We start from the raw sequence: 19,464 nt of genomic DNA, 5'->3' as shown, positions 1-19,464 counted from the left end.
CCAATCCTTCCCAACAGTCACTACCTCTTAAGGACTCTTTCATTACCTGGAACATGGTTCTCTTCTTGATGAGGATCAGGTATCTGATGGAGCGTCAAGTGAGACTGGTCCTTTCCCAAATCCATCTTGCTGCAATACCTTCCTGCTGTTTGGTCTGACTTCCACAAGAACCCTTTTTTAAAATGTCAAAAGTAACTAACAGTTAAAAACACACACAAACCCGAGTTCACTTGTCACTTGACTTCCTGCCTAGAAGTTTTATCTAGTTGGACCACAGCTGCTGGCTACTTCTACTTTCTTTATCATACTGCACAGGTGTGAGCAGGGGGCACAGCTGGTGCTATGTCCTCCTCCACCATAGTGGCTAGTTATACAGGCAGCCCTGCAGCCACAGGCTGGTATGTCACAGCCTCCAGTATGGCAGTCATTTGGGTCTGCTAAGAAGTACCTGAGTCCGATGTTACTTTTTACATACAGAGGTGGCATAGTATAGGAAGAACACCAAGTCTAGCACCTAACCAGCTCGATGTCCTTGAACAAATCACTTCCCCTTTTCGTGACTATCCTTCCTCATTTGCAAAGTGGGTGAATAATTCCTGACTTGCCCACCTCACACAGTTCTTGTGAAAGTGAATATTATGAATGTGAAAATTATGAAGATATGAAATTAATCTTATATTGTTTTCCTGCATGTGGCATTTTTTCATCTTAACCTGATGCAAAGTAATGGAAAGTCTTTCTGTTAGATAATAGACATAAAGAACTAAATTAGGAATTCAAAGCAAATTTGAACCCTCTTCTGCTCACCTGATCATTCACAATTGACTCAAGATAGCTAGTGAAATCCACTGTGACTCATCCAGGGAAGGTCAAAAAGCATTTCTTTTTTTTTTTTTTTGTGGTACGCGGGCCCCTCACCGCTGCGGCCTCTGCCGCCGCAGAGCACAGGCTCCAGAAGCGCAGGCCCAGCGGCCATGGCTCACGGGCCCAGCCGCCCCGCGGCATGTGGGATCTTCCCGGACCGGGGCACAAACCCGTGTCCCTGCATCAGCAGGCGGACTCTCAACCACTGCGCCACCAGGGAAGCCCCCAAAATCATTTCTCAATGAAAATATCAGCACATTATGTCACAGAAATTAAGTTGAAACCAAAGGAATCACCCATCTTCAATCGGTCACCCGATTTGTGAAGGCAAAGAGGTACAGAGAATCAGGATTGTTCACCAAGGAAAGGAACACTGACCACCTCCTATTACAGGCAAACAGTCTGTGAGATGCAGGGTTAACACTGTATCTGGAGTCAGATACTGAGGTGAAGAGAGTTTGAATTCCAGAGTTGCCACATTCCCTAATTCAGTCACCTTAGGCCACTTAGTCTTGGAGCCAGTTTACCTACCTACAATATGGGACAATATTGGTATGTACCTCATGAGGTTATTGGGATGACTCAATCAAATAATGCATTTCATATGTGCCTGTCATATTGACTACATGGTGCCTAGCATATTCAACATGCTTAGTAAGTGTTAGTTGCTTTATTAGTAATAAAAGTATAGTGACAAGATTTTGGTAAGTCAAGTCACAGTTTAAATGCACTAAGGAACTCAGAGAAAACCTGAAGGGAATCCTTTATAAAGAGAAAACCTTTATAATGTGAATAGATGCCCTCTACTTCCATAGACTCTTAAGGCATTAGCATCTCCTCCTAAACCATCTAGTCCCTCCCCCTATTTTATACACAGAGAAATTGAGAACCAAGGAGGGGAAAGATTTACCTGCCCCAAATTTTCTTACTTACTGGTGGCACCACATCTTACTAATGACAAGATGGGTCATCTTGTTATGCTTGATCTTACCTGGGTATGAAAATGTATGTGTGACGTGAACATATGAGAGAAGCAGCTTTTTCAAACACACTGAAAAATATTGAGAATTATATAACAAGCACGCAAGCGCTTACCACCAAAACTCAATGCGGTATTTAATTACTAGATCCTAAGCTCTAGCTTTAAGTTTCTCGGTTCCCCAGTCTTTCTTGTAAGTTAATCTCTACCTAAAAATTCAGATAACTCCAGGGAGTCCTTATTCCAAGAAGTCCTATAGGGAATGGAAAGTGTAACTTGCAATTTATCTCATGATAATTTTTGGATTTTCAGATACAGGGTTTTAAAAACTCCAATACAAACTAAAGTAGCTTTGAAAATTATAAAACAGGAGTGTTTTATAATTTAAACTGGCATTTTAAATTAGTCGCTTTATTTGATATGTTTTAATTCTTACTGATTAGGTTATTTCTTATGATAATGAAATAAGATAACCTTTTAGAATACTTCCAGGATGCCTTACAGAAGATGCAGAATTACTTCTTAAATACAATTATCCTTCAAGCTTATAAGACCCAGTTCAACGATTCAGCAAACCTTACTGAATGCCTCCTCTGTGCCATGTACTGAGCAAGGCTGTCAGACTACAAAGGTGGACGAAGGTGGACAGATGTTAGTCCCTGAGTTCTGTGTACTGTAGGCCCATTGAGATATGTACATCTTTATTGGAGGGAAATAATATTTAGACCCTTTACACCCTGCTGCAGCCTGCCTAAGTTGATTCCACCCCATGTTCTGATATCTAGGAGCAGAATGTGGAGGGACTATATGAGGGTGGGGTCTCAAGTTAACAGTAATTAGGGAGCAATATTGGGTGGAGGGGGCAGGTGGAGGGAGTTTGGAGCAAACTAGATTGGAAGTCAGGCAAGGTGTCTCTGTTGTGATAAGCAGGCCACAGCAGGAACTTGTCTGGGACAAAAATAGCCAGTCAGTAAATTCACAAGCCATAGTTCATTGTCCTTTCCCTCTGTAGTGAAGTCTAGAGTCCATAGCAGTATGTGAGATGCTAGGCATTAAAGGCCAGATATTTTTAACAAAAGCTGCCTTGTTCTAGAGTTATTTGCATATATACATAATACCTCTCTCTAGGCCACAAACCCTTTGAGGGTGGTTACCACTCCTGATTCACCTTTCTATCCCCACAGTATAATCTAGTAGGAGGCTTAGCCCAGAGCAGTCCCCATAAACGCCCTCACTCTTGTATGCAGGGCCAGCCTCATCGGTGTGCAGCCTGTGAAAGTACTTTATACACTCAGAGGGGCTGATGCTGCTGTCACTTAGTAATACCATCATCTGTTCCAGAGCTCTTTCTACTGTCATTCACTGGCACTGACCTCTGTGCTGAAGATATAGCAGTTAGAATTTCCCTGGTGGCACAGTAGTTAAGAATCCTCCTGCCAATGCAGGGAACACGGGTTTGAGCCCTGGTCCGGGAAGATCCCACATGCTGAGGAGCAACTAAGCCCGTGCACCACAACTACTGAGCCTGTGCTCTAGAGCCCGTGAGCCACAACTACTGAGCCCACGTGCCACAACTACTGAAGCCCTCGTGCCTACAGCCCATGCTCTGCAACGAGAAGCCACCGCAATGAGAAGCCCACACACCACAACAAAGAGCAGCCCCCACTCACCGCAACCAGAGAAAGACTGCGCAGCAATGAAGACCCAATGCAGCCAAAAATTAATTAATTAATTAATTTTTTGAAAAGAAGAAAGAAAAGTGAGCATGGAATGATAGGATAAGGAACAAGGGGGGAGAGTTGATGGTGGATGCTATTTTAAACAGGGTGACAGTTGTTCGGGACTGAAGGAGGTGAGGGGCCAACCAGGCTGCCATCTGGGAGGGCACTGTAGGCTGAGAGGCACTGGCAAATGGCCTGAGGTGAGAGAGTGGTAGGAGGTGGGTTCAGAGAGGTAGCTTATTGCCCCTTGTAGGCATGTCTACTCTGATTGAGATGGATAGTCATGGGATGGTTTTGAACAGAGGATTGATGCCATCTGACTTTTTTTTTTTTTAATTTTTGGCAACGCTGCTTGGCATGCGGGATCTTAGTTCCCCAAGCAGGGATCAAACCTGCGCCCGCTGCAGTGGAAGCATGAAGTCTTAACCACTGGACCTCCAAGGAAGTCCCTGGCATATTTTTCAAGGATTATTCTATATAAAGAACAGACCATGGGGACAGGGGAGGAGGTGGAAGCAAGGAGACCAGTTAGAAGGATCCTGCAGAATACAGATGATTAAGGCTTGGACTGTGATGGGAGTGATGAAGAAGTGGTCAGACTCTGGAGTAGCTTACAAACTGGATATGCAGTGAGTGATAAAGAATCAAAGAGTATGACAAGGGTTCTGGTCTGAGCAACTGGAAAGATGGAGATACCATTAATAGACAAAGAAGACTGGGGGGAGCAGGCTTGCAGGAGATGATCAGGAGTTTAGTTTTGGACATGCTAATAGATTAGGGATAAAACAGCAAAGGAGCAGCCAGTGAGGCAGAGGAAAGTGTAGTGTTTTGGACGTCAAGTGGAAAAAATGTTTCAAGGAGGAGGGAGTGATCAACCTGTCAAATTTTGCTAATAGGTAGATAGAAGGAGGATTGAGAATTTTCCTAACAATTTCTTTCCTAAGAATTTAATTAATTATGGACTGGAGCCCAGAAAGGTTAAGTGACTTGGCCAAGAACATACAGGCAGGACCAGCAATATAATTTGCAGGGCCCAGTCCAAAATGAAAATACAGAGCTCCTCCTTCAAAAACTATTAAGAATTTCAAGATAGCTACAGCAGAATATCAGAATGTCAAACCCATCACAGGGTCACTTTCACAAGTGCTTCCCTGAATCTTTGTGGCAAACTTATAAAATAGCTATTAGTATCCTCACTTTTCAGATCAAGGCACTGGTGCTCAGGGTGTAAAGTGATTTTACTAGGGTCACAGAGCTAGACTGGTAGTTTGAGCATGAAACCTGAGCCTGCAGCCTCCAAGTCTGGCCTTCTTCCTACTAGACCAAACTAGATATTGAGGGAGAGAATTGCTTTCCTGCCTCCTGACCCATCTGGAGCACATTTAAGTTAGTATTGAGGCCTTGTTCATGCATTTCAGAGGCCTGGTTGAACTGGGCAGATGTGGGAAGGAGGGAAAAACATTCCTAAGAACTTCTGCCCTGGGGCTCTTTATGATGGGGGTGAAAAGGGAGCACTGGATACTATTCAGTGAGAAACTTGACCTAATAAAAGTGCCCCCAAACTGACGTAGTTTTAGGCCATATTGATAGAATTATAGAAAAGAGGGCGCTCACTTTGCTACACTTTGGTTTGTCATCCCATACATGGAGTGTTATGCTGTGAAGACCGTGTGAATGGAATTTGAAAACGTGTAGAAAAAAAGAGCAAGGGATTTGGGACTCTACCATTTCCTGGCTGTGTAATTTGGGGGAAAATCTCTCAATTCTTTCTGATTCTCATTTTCTTCCCTTATAAAACAGAGAAAAAGTAATACCTCCCAGGGATTCTGGGAGGATAAAAGAGATCATGAGAGCTTTCTATAAAATAAAAAGCACTGTGCAGATAGACATGCCATAAACTCGGGCAGTGTTAACAGTATTATTAGAAGTGTTCTAATTATGCACCTGGGCATTGTCCTGGAGTGCATTTGGGTGGAAAAGTCAAGAAAGGGAAGCTATCATACACTTTTTTTTCTTAGTGTTCTTTCCTTGCTAAAATACTTTTTCAAACCTTTTAAATTATTTTCAAAGAGTTGATCATGCTTTGTTTTCCTTAGTGGAGAAGGAGAGTTTCTGGTTTCCCTCTCTCTCACAGCCTGTTGATGCATGATAAATAAGTTCTGTCTCTGCTGAAACAGATGCTACTGTACACATACAGATAACACGGTCTATGACTTTAGAATGGCTGTAACCTGACTTTCAATTTAGTTTGTTCCAAAGTCCCTCCTCCGGCCTCCTCCACCAATATTGCTTTCTATTTCTTAATGAATAGACAATAAGCATCTCTGAATAAACATTGATGTGTGGTCATTTAGCTGGGGAAGAACAAGTCTGCTCCCACCTTGAGCCCCCATCACATCTCTGTCCTCACTTTCCTGAACTTCCGGAACTAACAGTGTACTCTCAAGTCGACTGCTTCCTTTCCCCACATAACTTCTTCTTTCCTTTGCATCCACAATCTAGTTTTCTCTTCCACATATTGTTCTCTCATAAGTCAGCAATGATTCCTAATGGCCAAGTCCAGTGGTCCCTTCTCACTTCTCTCTCTCTGTGACTTCACTGTAGCTCATGGCTCCTCTGAGCACTTCTGTCGCTCTGTTCTTGGCTTCTCTAGTAATGTGTTCTTCATCCCTCCTTCCTCTCCCCCCCGCTCCTCCACACACTTCTCTTTTACTCCTCTAGCTATGAGAAGTACTTCCCAAGGATGACTCCTCTGAGTCTTTTCTCTCTCACTCTTAGACAGTCAATCCAACTGTATACCTTTAGCTATTACCTTTATGCAGATATCTTCTAAATAATTACCAGTCTGAGTTGAAAAATCACATTTTCAAGTGTCTCTTGAATATCATTCTTTACCTGAATATCCCACTGCACCTTAAATTTAGCATAGCAAAAAGCAAATATAGGGTTTCCCTGGTGGCACAGTGGTTGAGAGTCCGCCTGGCGATGCAGGGGACACGGGTTCGTGCCCCGGTCCGGGAGGATCCCACATGCCGCGGAGCGGAAAAAAAAAAAAAAAAAAAGCAAATATATCTTCCCCCTAAAACCAGTCTCTCCTACGCTTTATTTCTGCCACTCTTAACTATTGTACTATAGAAGAGTGGCACCTTGTTCCTGGACATCCAGTTCTAATTGGCAATCCAGTTCAGAATTGTCTTTGCCTCTGCCTCCTCACTTTGCTTCTCACATCCAGTTGGACACAGTTCTGAGTTTATTCTTCCCAATGTCCCACATGCTTATTCCCTCTTTTCCTTTCCCATACCACCATCCCAGAGGGGGACCTCAACTTCTCATTGGAAGTATTGGAGAAGCTTCCTAAGTGGTTTATTTTCTTCTATCTCCCCTCACCTTCCCCAGATTGTCCTGCACAAACAGCCAGAACATTCCCCATAAAACTGGCTCAGAACTGGTCTCTACCCCACTTAGAATCCCATAAAGTCTCAGTATTATGTGTAGAATGAAGACTAAACTTGTCAGTCTGGCATTTAAAGCCAACTTCCCAATCTTGTCTCCCATTACTTTCCTGAAAATACCCAATATTCCAATTAAATAGTGCCACTTGCCCTCCCTGTTTGGCTTTGATTCTTTCTAACACCCACAGTACCTTTATTCACACCTTCTTGCTCTTCAGTGCTCTTCACTTGTGTCTGCCCATCCAGATGGTGAGTGCCCCCATCACAAAGCCTTTGGTGATAATGATGATGATATATTAGCTACTCTACAAACACATAATAGGTACCTGACATGTTACAAACATTATCTCATTGAGTTCTTCTAACTAATATTATCCCCATTTCACTGATAAGGAAATTAAGGTTTAAAGAAGTTAGGTTACATCCCAAGGTCACATAAGCTCACAGGTGCCGTAGTTAGAGCTCAAAACCAAAGCAGTCTGACTCTAAAGTTCACAGATTTAACCATTCTTTTTACTACCTTTTCCTACCTAGAGGTGATCTCTCCTTTTTGAGCTATAGTGTCACTTGACCTGAGCCTCTTGTATGATAAATATCACATAATATTTATTTTATTGTTGACATGTACACTTCTTTTCTATAATGTTCATTCAGCAAACATTATTGAACATTTATTTCTTGCCAACCCCTTTACTAAGAATTGGAGACATAGAGAAGAATCAAACAGGAGTCCTTTCCTCCAAGGAACTCAGTCTAATTGAGGGTGATAGACAATAAGTAAATCTGAATTTAGAATACAGTATGATAATTTTAACATCAATATTTCCAAATGTTCTAAGAGTAGAGGTGGAGTGCTTAATTCTGCTGTCACAGAAGCAGAAAGATAAATATATTATATTGTGTATCCTTTAGCTATAATCCTCTTTATTCATAACTGCCTTGAAATCACTCTGCATTGGTCAACACGTAGAATTGGAAAAATGATGAGGCTCTATGTGTGTAATAGTATTATGTGGTTTTTTCACTTTACACTAGTGTTAAGCTTTTCCCCTTTTATTAATTTCACAGAAATAATAATGATAGCCAATATTTATTGAGCACCTGCTTATCATATTCCAGGCGGTCTTCTAAGTACTTTATATATGATAGTTCATTTAGTCTTTACAACAGCTTTTAAGGTAGGTATTACTAATATCCCTATTTTGTAGATGAAGAAACTGAAGCACAGGTATTGAACCTGCGCCCTAAGTCAAACACCTAGTAAGTGGCAAAGCTGGGTGGTTTGGATCTAGGAGGCCATATGCTTAACCACCTTGCTCTCCTGCCTCTCAATTCTACTTCTTTCATATTTAATAAAATAAGGCAGCAATATATATTCTTTTTTGATCCTCTCTCCCTCCTTTCTTTCCCATTTCCCTCTCCCTCATCTTCTCCCTCTTTCTGCAATTTGTTGACTATATAATCTGTGTCCCAAAAGTGTGTAGGGTGCTGGGAATATAAAGGCAAATAGGAAAAACAGCATACATAGAAAATTAAGGGAACACAGAGGAGGGACATCTAACCCAGATGAAGAGATAAGGTCAAAGCAGTCTTACTGGAATAGGTGATCTCGAGCTTAGTTTTGAGAGTGAATAGGAATTAACTACTATGATGCAACCAGGCTCAGAGGAACAAACACAGGCTCCAGAGTCAGACCTAAGTTCATTCAAATCAGGTTCTGTGTGGCCAGGATCTTCCACCCTCAATTCCCTCATATATGGAATGGGTATTATAACACCTACCTTTCATGACTATTATGAGGATTAAGAATGATGACTATTGGAAAGAATCTGGCACATAGCAGATCTTACTGCTCTGGCTGTCATTATGATTGTTCATAATCTCAATAACAGTAAGTGAAATAGAACTGCCAAATAATAAAGCTAAGCAAGGCATGAGAGTTATTTTATAGATGAGGAGATCCAGAGGGGGCCAATGTCACACAGGCCTAGTGGCAGCTGGAACCGGAATCCAGATCCTCTGAGAGTTTTATCATTTTCCCTTTACCTGCCTGCTATTCCGAACTCTTCTGTCTACAAGTCAATCTACCTTATCCCCTGGTTTGATGAAGTATTTCCCAAACTTTCCAATTGTTACATTCTCTCTTCATGATTTTTGCCATATTCTTGTAATAACATCTTCTGTATTATTATTTACTTAATGTTTTCCTTCAAATAAACATTTTTCCTAAAAGTATTTAAAATGGAAATTTTATATCACCAATGTAAATGGAAAACCAACAATATCACCTGTGAAATCACAGGTTTGTGGTATAACAAATTATAATTCTTCTAAGGTACATTAAAATAAATACTGAACTATTAAAGTAAAAGATGTTTCATCTGAAATTATCTGCACTGCCCCAAGTGGAATGAATGCATATCACCTCTTGGAAAATGCTGGCCTATGTAATTAATCAGTGAATTCTTTTCATTTCACAGAATTTCTAGATCATGTCCAAATTATCCTAAAACCAAACTGCCCTTTGCAGGAACTGTTTTATAATTCAAAAGGGACAGAGCAAAAGACTCCATTCATTCCCTGGCCTGCCACTGACCCACTGTTATTCATATCAGCTACTCTCCAAGGGGTCTCTATTCGAACGCTAGCCTCTCCTATTTTTGCTCTTTATTCACTCCTTGGAGTTTTAGCTACTCGGGCATAGAATATGTACTAGAACCTAACATGATGCTTTAGTCTTATTAATTTGGAAACTTCAACTCCTTGCTTCCAGCAGATTCTATCCCCTGGGCTTGAAGTTTAGAGTTAGCATAACCTAGATGAGTCCCTGCCCAAAAGTGAACACTGCTGAAGAATTGCAGCCTTCCAAATGGTTCAGCGCCAGTGCTGAATGTTATATTATACGTCCAAGTAAATGGTCGTCACCTGAACCAGTTGAGGTAGAGATGACTCTGGCTAGAACTCTGCCACTAGGTGGACGTAAAAGGCAATTACACCATTCTCACCTGTCAACTAGGTCTTGAGCTTTGGTTCCAAGCACTTTCCCTTGGAGGCAGCCTGCCTTGCTCCCTAATTCTCTGACACTCTCCATTCCCCCTCCCTGCAAGTCCTCCTCTGGGTGAGTTCGCATCGGGGATGTTTGCATACCAAACACTTAGCTAATTGATATTCTAACACAATCTGTTCAACAAATGTTAGGCTTTCTTGTATTTTGGGTTTGTGTGGTGTGTGTGTGTGTGTGTGTGTGTGTGTGTGTGTGTGTTTTAGTGACACTTTGGTTGTATTTTTAGCCAGAGAGAAGAGAAGGACTTACTTTAGCAGGCAGAAAATGTATTGTCAGGTCTTTCTTCCCTGGCATTCTCCTAAGTGGCTGTGAGCACCTTTAACAGATGGAGCTCAGGATGTGATCAGATCTGATTTCATCAGCATATATCCTGGGCAAGTTCAACATGAGGATGAAGACTTCCTTTGTGCTTCTTTATGTTCTGTATTGTCACCCTTTATTGTTAGCACTCTCATTTTAGGGAAGCCAGAGTTGCTCAGCTGTGATAGACACCTGTGTGGGAGTCATGTAGCAAAGTCTGATGTTCCACTGGAAGAAAAGAGGGTGCAGGTCTGCCCCAGCACTTTGTAATGAGCCCTCCCCTCCCCGTCAGCAACAAGCACATCTATTCTTAAGTATCAAAATGTTCTTGGTAATCAAGAGAGAAATTAAACCCAGACAGAATTGTCATCTTCAGAGACTGCCAGCAATACCCAGAATTACCCATAATCCTTCTATCTGATGGGTTTGGTCTTCTTGATGAAAATAAAATAGGATGTTTCATGTTATTACTGCCATAGCCTTCATTATTAAAATTGGATACTATGCTTCACTTCTCAGGAAACACTAACTAATAGGAGCAATTATCACCCTGAAGAGTGTGTGGTGCAGCAGATAGAGCCTGGACTCTTGGATCAGAAGATAAGTAGGGTATCTATTTCCACAGAGCTGCTATTAACTTCTGTTTTTACCCAGTTCAGATGGGTGTACAATACTTTGTGCTCATGCAAAGAGACTGGACAGAATTATCAGGCAGAATTTAAATAACTTGGTCCATCCAACCAAGACAGATTTTCCTTTCTAGAAAATCCTACCCCTACCCTGATCTATGGAAAACTCCATTCCCATATCCCACTACCAAATATGGCACCCACATGGATTCAGTCGTCTCTCTGAGGAGGAATGAGTAGAATGAAACTTCACTAATCTAGTCAATTCAATTCCCCTTTAATGGGAATTAAATTAAGATCTCAATAAGACACAACAGTTCTGCTTTCTAGTCTTATATAGAAATTATGCCTTTAGCTCTAAATCCTAGTTATCTCTGACAGAGGAAGTGAACAATTGATCAAGTAATGGAGTTGCTACAGTGTAGGAAGTAGGAGTGGAAAGAAGAGATTGATGAGTAGGTGATACAATATGTAAGTAATGGGCTTGAGACTTTCTAGTAAGTCAGACAGAGATGCTTGACTGGGCAGGAGAGCTCTTTGTTTTGTAAATTACTTGCAAACTGGTAATTGTACTTTATGGAGTTACGTGAACCTGGGACACAGTAAACACTAAATTTCATAGAATTTCACCGCTGGAATAAATCTTCAATGTCATCTAGTCAAATTTCCCAAGAGATGTCTGAAAGCCCTGTGTGGACTCAATTTACCAGAAAATGTTTCTGATTTCAAAAATTTTATTAAAGAAAACCCCACAGAGGGACTTCCCTGGTGGCGCAGTGGTTAAGAATCCGCCTGCCGATGCAGGGGAACATGGGTTCTTCCTGGTCCGGGAAGATCCCACATGCCATGGAGTAACTAAGCCCACGAGCCACAACTACTGAGCCTGCATGACACAACTACTGAAGCCCATGCTCCTAGAGCCCGTGACCTGCAGCAAGAGAAGCCACCGCAATGAGAAGCCCGCGCACCACAACGAAGAGTAGCCCCCGCTTGCCTCAACTAGAGAAAGCCCACGTGCAGCAACGAAGACCCAACGCAGCCAAAAATAAATAAATAAATAGTTTAAAACCCGCAGAAATTTTTACAAGTAGCCCCATATGTTATAGTTCTGAATATTACTTCACAACCCTGGGAAAGTCACTTCATTTTTGTGGGCCTTTGCTCAAAACATGACCTTGGGCAAGTCACTTCACCTCTCTGGATATTAGTTTCCTTATCTACAAATAACCCCAGCTCTGTCTTGCCTGCCCCTCAGGGTGGATAACAGGCTCAAGAAGATGATAAAAGTGGAAGGTTTTGGTAATCACAGGGTAGTTTCTAAAACATAAGAAGTGTTGCTACCAGCTCCTACATTCCCCCTCGAGCGACATCTCAATGCTAAGCAAGAGTAGCAATGTTTCACCCCTCTCCATTCTATTAAGATGTTTCTCCCCCTTGCCCATAATTCTCCCCCATAGAATCACCCACAGATGGGTCCCTACAGGAACATTCTCCAAGGGGTCCTGTGTTTTTTTCATGAAAGACAAGGAATGGGCTTGTGCGAGTAGCAAAGTCTGAGAGGGAACGAGCTGCACGCATACAGGGAGGCTTTCAGTGGGAGCAGCTGCAGGCCTTTTGCTTTTCTGCACATCCTCAGCTACCAGTGCCACTTGGCCCTAGGCCTCTATCAGCAAGGGTGAACCCTAAGGAGCCCAGCAGCTCCACACAGAGGACCCTCATAGCAGAACCTCATAATGGCACAGATTATTGTTCATTCTAACAGGCATTTAGTAAGCGTTTGTTGTGAGTCAGGTCCTGTGCTTGCCACAGTGAGTAAGAGATGAGTCAGATGTGCTGCCTGCCCTTGAGACCTCACAGTTTAGTAGGAGAAACAGACTCATGAGTGTCATATACAGACTGGGTTATGACCAAAGCCCACACAGCGTTTGGGCACAGTTGATGGATCACTTAAGTCTGTCTGAGGGCTCAGGCTGGGCTTCTCAGAAGAGATAAGATTTAAATGTTACCTTAACAAGGGGGTAGAAATTCTCCAGGGGGATTAAAGGTGGTGGGGGGCTCATTTCAGACAGAGGGAGGTGTGAGTATACAAAGGCACAGAGATGTGAAAAGGCATCTTGGTTCTGGGCACAGTAACAGAGAAGCTGGAATGTGTGTTACACACCAGGGAATGGAAAGATCTGAAACCAGAGAGGTAGCTGGGGGCCCAAGGAGAGGCTTTTATGATGTCATGGGGAGCCACTGAGGGGTTTTAGGGTGGAGAATGCCATAATCAGGTAATGTTCTTAGAGCATTTAGGTGACAATAAGGGGGCTGGGTGGGAAAGGAGAGAGAAGATAAATTCACTGAGGGTATTAAAGGAAAGCACAGATTCTAGAGAGATTTAGAAGGTAGAAATGACAGATCTTATTATGAGAAATTCTAAGAGCTCCAGCACAGAAAACTGAAAGAGAAAGACAGCAGACTAAAAATTTAGTGAGGGTCCACAGGTAAGATGACAAGATATCTTGTATCAAGCAAATCACACCCTGACTTCCATTTCTTGATGGCCTGGCCGAGATGGCCTATGTAATGTTTATGGACAGGAGGTCAAAAGCTTTTATTACAAGTTATTTTTATAGCTACAGAAGTGGATTCAGCAGATCTGGCTGGCTAGGCCAGTGTTTCCCTCCTTCCCCTCCTGCCCCAAAGCTAATTGCTTTGTCAAGGAGGATGCCTTCCCCAGATAGAGAAAGGCCACATTTTGGTTAACGATTGACAAATAGCTATGCCAGGATCTCCATACTAAGTTCTAGCTAGATCCACGCATTACCACAAAGAACTGCATAGCTCAGAATGCTTGGCTGCCTATAGCATACAGTCACAGACCACACATGTGGCAAATTCCCAGAAGAATTGATATATGAGCTGGGTTTTGAAGAAAGCAAAGGAAAAATAAGCACATTAAAATGATATCCTACCTGGTTTGGCCCTTTTTTAGAAGTACACCTAGAATGTTCTAGAGCAGAGCTGTCCAATAGAACTTTCCACAATGATGGGAATCTTCTTCTGTATGATCCAATATGGTAGCCACTAGTCACATGTGACTATGGAACACTGTAAATGTGGCTAATGTGACGGAGGAACTGATTTTTTTTAATGTTATTTTAAAATTATTTATTTATTTATTTATTTATTTATTCATTCATTCATTCATTTATTTATTTTTGGCTGTGTTGGGTCTTTGTTGCCCTGTGCGGGCTTTCTCTAGTTTCAGCGAGTGGTGGCTACTCTTCGTTGCGGTGCGCAGGCTTCTCATTGCAGTGGCTTCTCTTGGTGAAGTCATTGTTGAGAAGGTCTCATTCTAGCTCACATTCTTGTTAAATAACCTGGGCTCCTTGTATGTGGAAAACCGATTTCGAGCACAGAACCTCTAGCACCAAGCAGAATGGCAACATAATTTTAGCTCCGGAGCAAATGGGTCTCACAATAGCATGAGTTCAATGTATGCATTAACATTTGAATATGCTGTATAATAAGCGTGCTGATTACTCTGAGAAGAATACTTGAAGAATAAAATAAGCTGTGATCATTAGAGGAAAAAGCGGCTAGCAATTTATGGCATGGCTGCTGCTTGATATTCAAAAGTACATGACAGCTCTCATCACAGGTAAAAGGTAACTACTGTGATGATAAAATGTAATGACAGTGGCAGGAAGTGATCAGAATTTTACCGGAAACCAGTTTGTGGTATAGTTTCTTACCACAGTCAGATTTATAACTTATAAAAACGTGTCCCCATTTGGTTGTTTGGTTCCTCTGGGCAGTTTGAATGTGAATCCATTGTAATCTCAACTTTGCAGGAAGTGGCGGACCGAGTTTTCACGGGAAATGAGAAGCTGAGGTGTAGAGGCCTCAGGTTGGACGTGGGGACATGACAATCACCTTGTGCTGGGAGAGAAGCTGTAATGGGGAGCTGGCTGGTGCCCCACAACTTGGATGACCTAGACCAGCAGTTCTCAAAGTCTGCTCTGCAGACCTCTGGGGGATCCTGAGACTCTTCCAGGAGGTCCATAAGATCAAAATTATTTTCCTAATAATATTAAGATGTTACTTGGCTTTTTCACAGTATTGAAAGACTTCAAATTATATGACTCAACTTATATGAAATGTCCAAAATAGGCAAATCTATAGAGACAGAAAGCAGATAAGGAGCTGCCCAGGGTGAGGGGAGGCCAGAAGGTGGAGCGACTGCTTAATGGGTACAGGGTTTCCCTCGGGGTGATGAAAATGTTCTGGAACTAAGTAGTGGTGGTGGTTTCATAACTAAATGCTACTGGACTGTATAATTTTAAATGGTTAAAATGGTGAACTTTATGTTATATAAATTTTACCACAGTAAAAAACAGTCCAAAAATAAATAAATAAAGCATTAAAACGAAAAACAGTAATCTTTTGGAGTTCTGACTACCTGCTCTTTGCTGCAAATACTCCTCTATATCCCGGCTCCTCCCTTACCTCCTCAGAGCAGTCTCTCAGAGCTATCTGAGAGGTTTTGTCCTGGGCTTTCATCCTCAGTTTTGTTAGCCAAATAAAGCATAATTCTCACCTTTTAGGTTGTGCATTTCTTCAGTCAACATGACAAAAGAAAAAAATGGCTAATGATATTAAGTAAATGAAAGAGATCCATTCTTATGACTTGTTAAATGTTTCCATATAATTTTTCAGACCTCATAGCATGTTAGGGCTAGGAGAGACCTTGGTTACCTCCTCATGCAAGTTGGAAATAGGGCAGGGGAATTCCAAGGTGATCCTGTGGAAGAAATAGGGATCAGGAGCTAAAGAGGAGAGATCAGGAGTAGGGAACAAAGTCTCCCAGGAGCGGATAGAATGCATAAGATAATAAAGAGAGAAAGGGTAGCTTAAGATGATTATCAACCAGCATTTAGGAAACCCCCTACCCAGAAGAAAGGCCAGAGGAAGGCAAGAGAACTAGGAGATGGGAGAGTCCCAGAGCAGGGCAAGATGCCCCAGGGCATGCATTAGCAACCCACAGAGTTTCAAATTAAAGCGCACTTCAAAGCTTCCCACAAAAACCAGTTGCAGTGCCTTGTCCCATCCCACCCTGACAGAGCTCCCCAGAGGCAACTACTGCCAACACTTTTAGCTATTTCTTCTGATGTTACCTCATATTTATAGACACATGCTCTGTTCTATGTCTTGGTTTTTCCACTTTAGACATTATCTATTGACTTCATATTATTAGAAGACTAGGATTTAGCTCTCGGCTACCACCTCTGAAAGCCAAGTGGGCACTAGTAAACTGGAAACCAAGTGACCCATCTTAAAGGGAGGCAGCTGCTATTTGGTGGGTTATTGCCAGGGAATGTAGCTCTGCGATGCAGAATGTGTCAAAGTATGTTCATTTGTAAGTAATTAAAACAACCAGAAAACTGACTTAACGATGAAGCTCACACTAAAAGTCCAGGTAATTTAAGCTTCAGGGTTGGTTTGATTCAGCAGAGCACCAGTGTTATCAAAGCTGACCTTGATGTGAGATGGCTAAGGACAAGTCCCAGAGCTCCTTGTCCATATCCAGAGAGATACAGGTCACTTCTGGAAGTCTCTTTCTCAGGAGTCCTAGCAAATCTCTATTAATCTGGATTGAGTCTTATGCCGGTAGGAGATACTATGGGGCTCAGCCCAGGTCCCCTCTTCTGGGGCAACACATCCATCCCTCAGCTGCTGGGAATAGTCTTGCTCTGAGCCTTAGGAAACCACTTCCCCCAAGGTTTTACACCCCCTTCCAGGGTGCAGCCTGAGGCCTGTGACTGGCTGATGTGGGAATACAAATGTCTGGCCCCCTTACTTCAGTTTGGGACAACTCTGAAGGGCCATCCCCATTCCTGAGTTCCTGGGATCAGCTGAGGCTTTGGTTGTAACTACATTGCACCTACTTTGCTGGTCGGCTTCTCTCCACCCCCAACCTTGTCTTCTTCAGGTCCCCATAGGTGTGTGTCCTAAGGACACTCCTCAGTAAGCCTTCTGCATGCAGCTCTCCATCTTGGATTCTGTTTCCAAGGAACCCAGTCTTTAAGCAGTGCTTGTTTCTGAATCAACAAAGGTGACAAAAGGTAGGGCTATGCTGATGAATTAGGACTAGTTTGCATGCCCTGCTCTAGAACCAGGGGTGGGATCAGCCTCTCCCAACAGCACATAGGCTGAGCCAGAGAGGATAGGGACTGGAACAAAGCCTTGAATTGTTTACTAAAAAGGGAAGAATCATATTGGGGAGGCAGCTGCACAGACCTTTTGATATTTCCAGAAAAGTCAGAAACAGTTTATGTAAACAAACAAACAAAAAACTCATGATGTTTTAATGTCAAAAACTAATTGAGATATTTTTAAACACTATTAAGAGCCAACAAGTCATGGTCTAATACTGCCTGCATTTCAGCAGTTTGCAACCTTGGCCAGAGAGAACATAGGTGTAGTTTGTAGCCCCAGAGAGCTAAGCTGGCACTAATAGTGATCGTGAAGTCAAGATTTCAGCTCAACCTAAGGAACAGTTCCCTAATGATTTGAGCAAGATGAAAACGGAATGAAGCACCTCAGGAGATGAGTTCCTTGGCAACAAAGGCCATTGTTTTTTGTTTTTTGTTTTTAATTTATTTATTATTTTTGGCTGTGTTGGGTCTTCGTTTCTGTGCGAGGGCTTTCTCTAGTTGCGGCGAGCGGGGGTCACTCTTCATCGCGGTGCACAGGCCTCTCACTGTCACGGCCTCTCTTGTTGCGGAGCACAAGCTCCAGATGCACAGGCTCAGTAGTTGTGGCTCACGGGCCTAGTTGCTCCACGGCATGTGGGATCTTCCCAGGCCAGGGCTCGAACCCGTGTCCCCTGCATTGGCAGGCGGATTCTCAACCACTGAGCCACCAGGGAAGCCCCAAAGGCCATTGTTTGAGTCTTGTTAGAATTTGAACTATATGATCTTTGAGTTCCTATTCATTGAATAGGAACTTTATCCATAAAAAGTAGATATCCATATAAAGTGGATCCACTTTATCCATATAGAGTGGATATAACTTTATCCATATAAAGTGCCGTGTATACATAAAATACCACTGATACACCCTTTGGCTAATGTCAGTAGCAAACAGCAATGGGATTGCACCAGTGGTTCTACTGAAACACAGCTCAATTTTCTTTTCTGGAAAACACACTCCATTTGACTCATTGCTTCTGGGTACTTCAGTATCAAAGGAAATAAAAGGTGAAAAGAGAAGCATGTGATTCTTTGCCCTGCTCCTGTCTTAGATACAAAAATGTCGCCAGCAAATCCTTTACAGATATCACATTATGAGACCCTCTGTTGCTTAGAAGTTAGCATTATATTCTAGCATGTCAGAGCTGGAAGCATCTCAAAGATCATGCAGTCTAACTCTTTCATTCAATAGAAGACACAGAGAAGAGAAGGAACACACCTGAATGACACAGAAAAGCCAGGACCAGGATCCAGATCTCTTTACTCTCGGAGCAGAGTCCTCTCACTGCAACCCAAAACCCATTTTTTGTCATTAAAGTGAAATAATTTGCTATTGTCAGCTATCCTGGAGTGATAGGACTTCTGGGCTAATGGACCTCAAGATTCTCACAGACAGGAGGTAGCCAGGCTCTGTCCTTTTCAGCAGTCTAGAATGCCTAATCATTTGTAGAGATAGCTTATTTGATTCTGTTTAGGATTTTCTTTTTAAAAGGTAATATGCTCACATGGTTAAAAAAAAAAAGGTGTTCACTAAAAGTTTAACTCCCACTTCTTCCCCCATCCCTCATACCCCCTCCTACAGGTGATTTCTCTTATTAGTTTCTTGTGAACCATTATAAGAAATTTGAAGTCACTTCCCTTGATTCTCAAAACGATCTGGTAGGGTGGGGATATTTACTCACCTTCATTTCACCTATGAGGAAACTGAGACTTAGGGAGCCTAAGCAAGTGAAAGAATGATAGACTAACCAAGTCCAAACTCAGTGTTCTTTCCGCAATTTCACTATGCCTTTCAATAGCTGCGAGGTGTATATAAAAGGTACAAGTGGGCATGGAAGGCAGGCTGAGCCACTGAATCAGAGCTCCTTAAAATTCCCAACAGGACAGAGCTTGCAGAAGGAGTGACTGGCCCAAGGTGAAAGAGAAGAGGGACCCACCAGGCAGATGTCCACCCGGAAATAGCATTTGTTTCATCCTGCCCCTTCAACCCATACACCTAATCTGTCACAAAGCCCTGTCAAGTTTTCCTGTGAAATATTTATCCCATCTGTTCCTCCTTTTCTCTTTTCACAGCAAAAACTCTGGTGCAAACTTCAGTTACCTCACATTGGGTTATTGTCACAGGCTTTTAATTGGTCTCCTGGTGCACAAATAGCTTCAACCTAAATGAGCATGTATTACATCCAATTTCCATTTATAACATGTGGGTAAATGAT

General features: G+C 42.4%; 1 protein-coding gene across 8 annotated transcripts in view; it reads right to left on the bottom strand.

Annotated features, from left to right (window-relative positions):
- The window catches only part of HEMGN (hemogen), a 42,662-nt gene that overhangs the window by 10,668 nt on the left and 12,530 nt on the right, over positions 1-19,464 (bottom strand). For 4 of the 8 annotated variants that reach the window (XM_067743867.1, XM_067743865.1, XM_067743864.1 and 1 more), the window contains one exon: positions 47-172. In XM_067743867.1, the coding sequence (XP_067599968.1) occupies positions 47-125 (79 nt within the window). In that variant the 5' untranslated portion in view covers positions 126-172. Of the gene's footprint in view, positions 1-46; positions 173-7,207; positions 7,288-18,467; positions 18,534-19,464 lie in introns of all 8 variants that reach the window. The other 4 variants (XM_067743866.1, XM_067743868.1, XM_067743862.1 and 1 more) reach the window with 2 other exon arrangements.

Source organism: Pseudorca crassidens, chromosome 7 (assembly GCF_039906515.1).
Source record: "Pseudorca crassidens isolate mPseCra1 chromosome 7, mPseCra1.hap1, whole genome shotgun sequence".
In the NCBI taxonomy this organism is placed as follows: domain Eukaryota; kingdom Metazoa; phylum Chordata; class Mammalia; order Artiodactyla; family Delphinidae; genus Pseudorca; species Pseudorca crassidens.
Note: the sequence above shows the minus strand (reverse complement) of the source record. Positions and strands in the feature narration are given on the sequence as shown.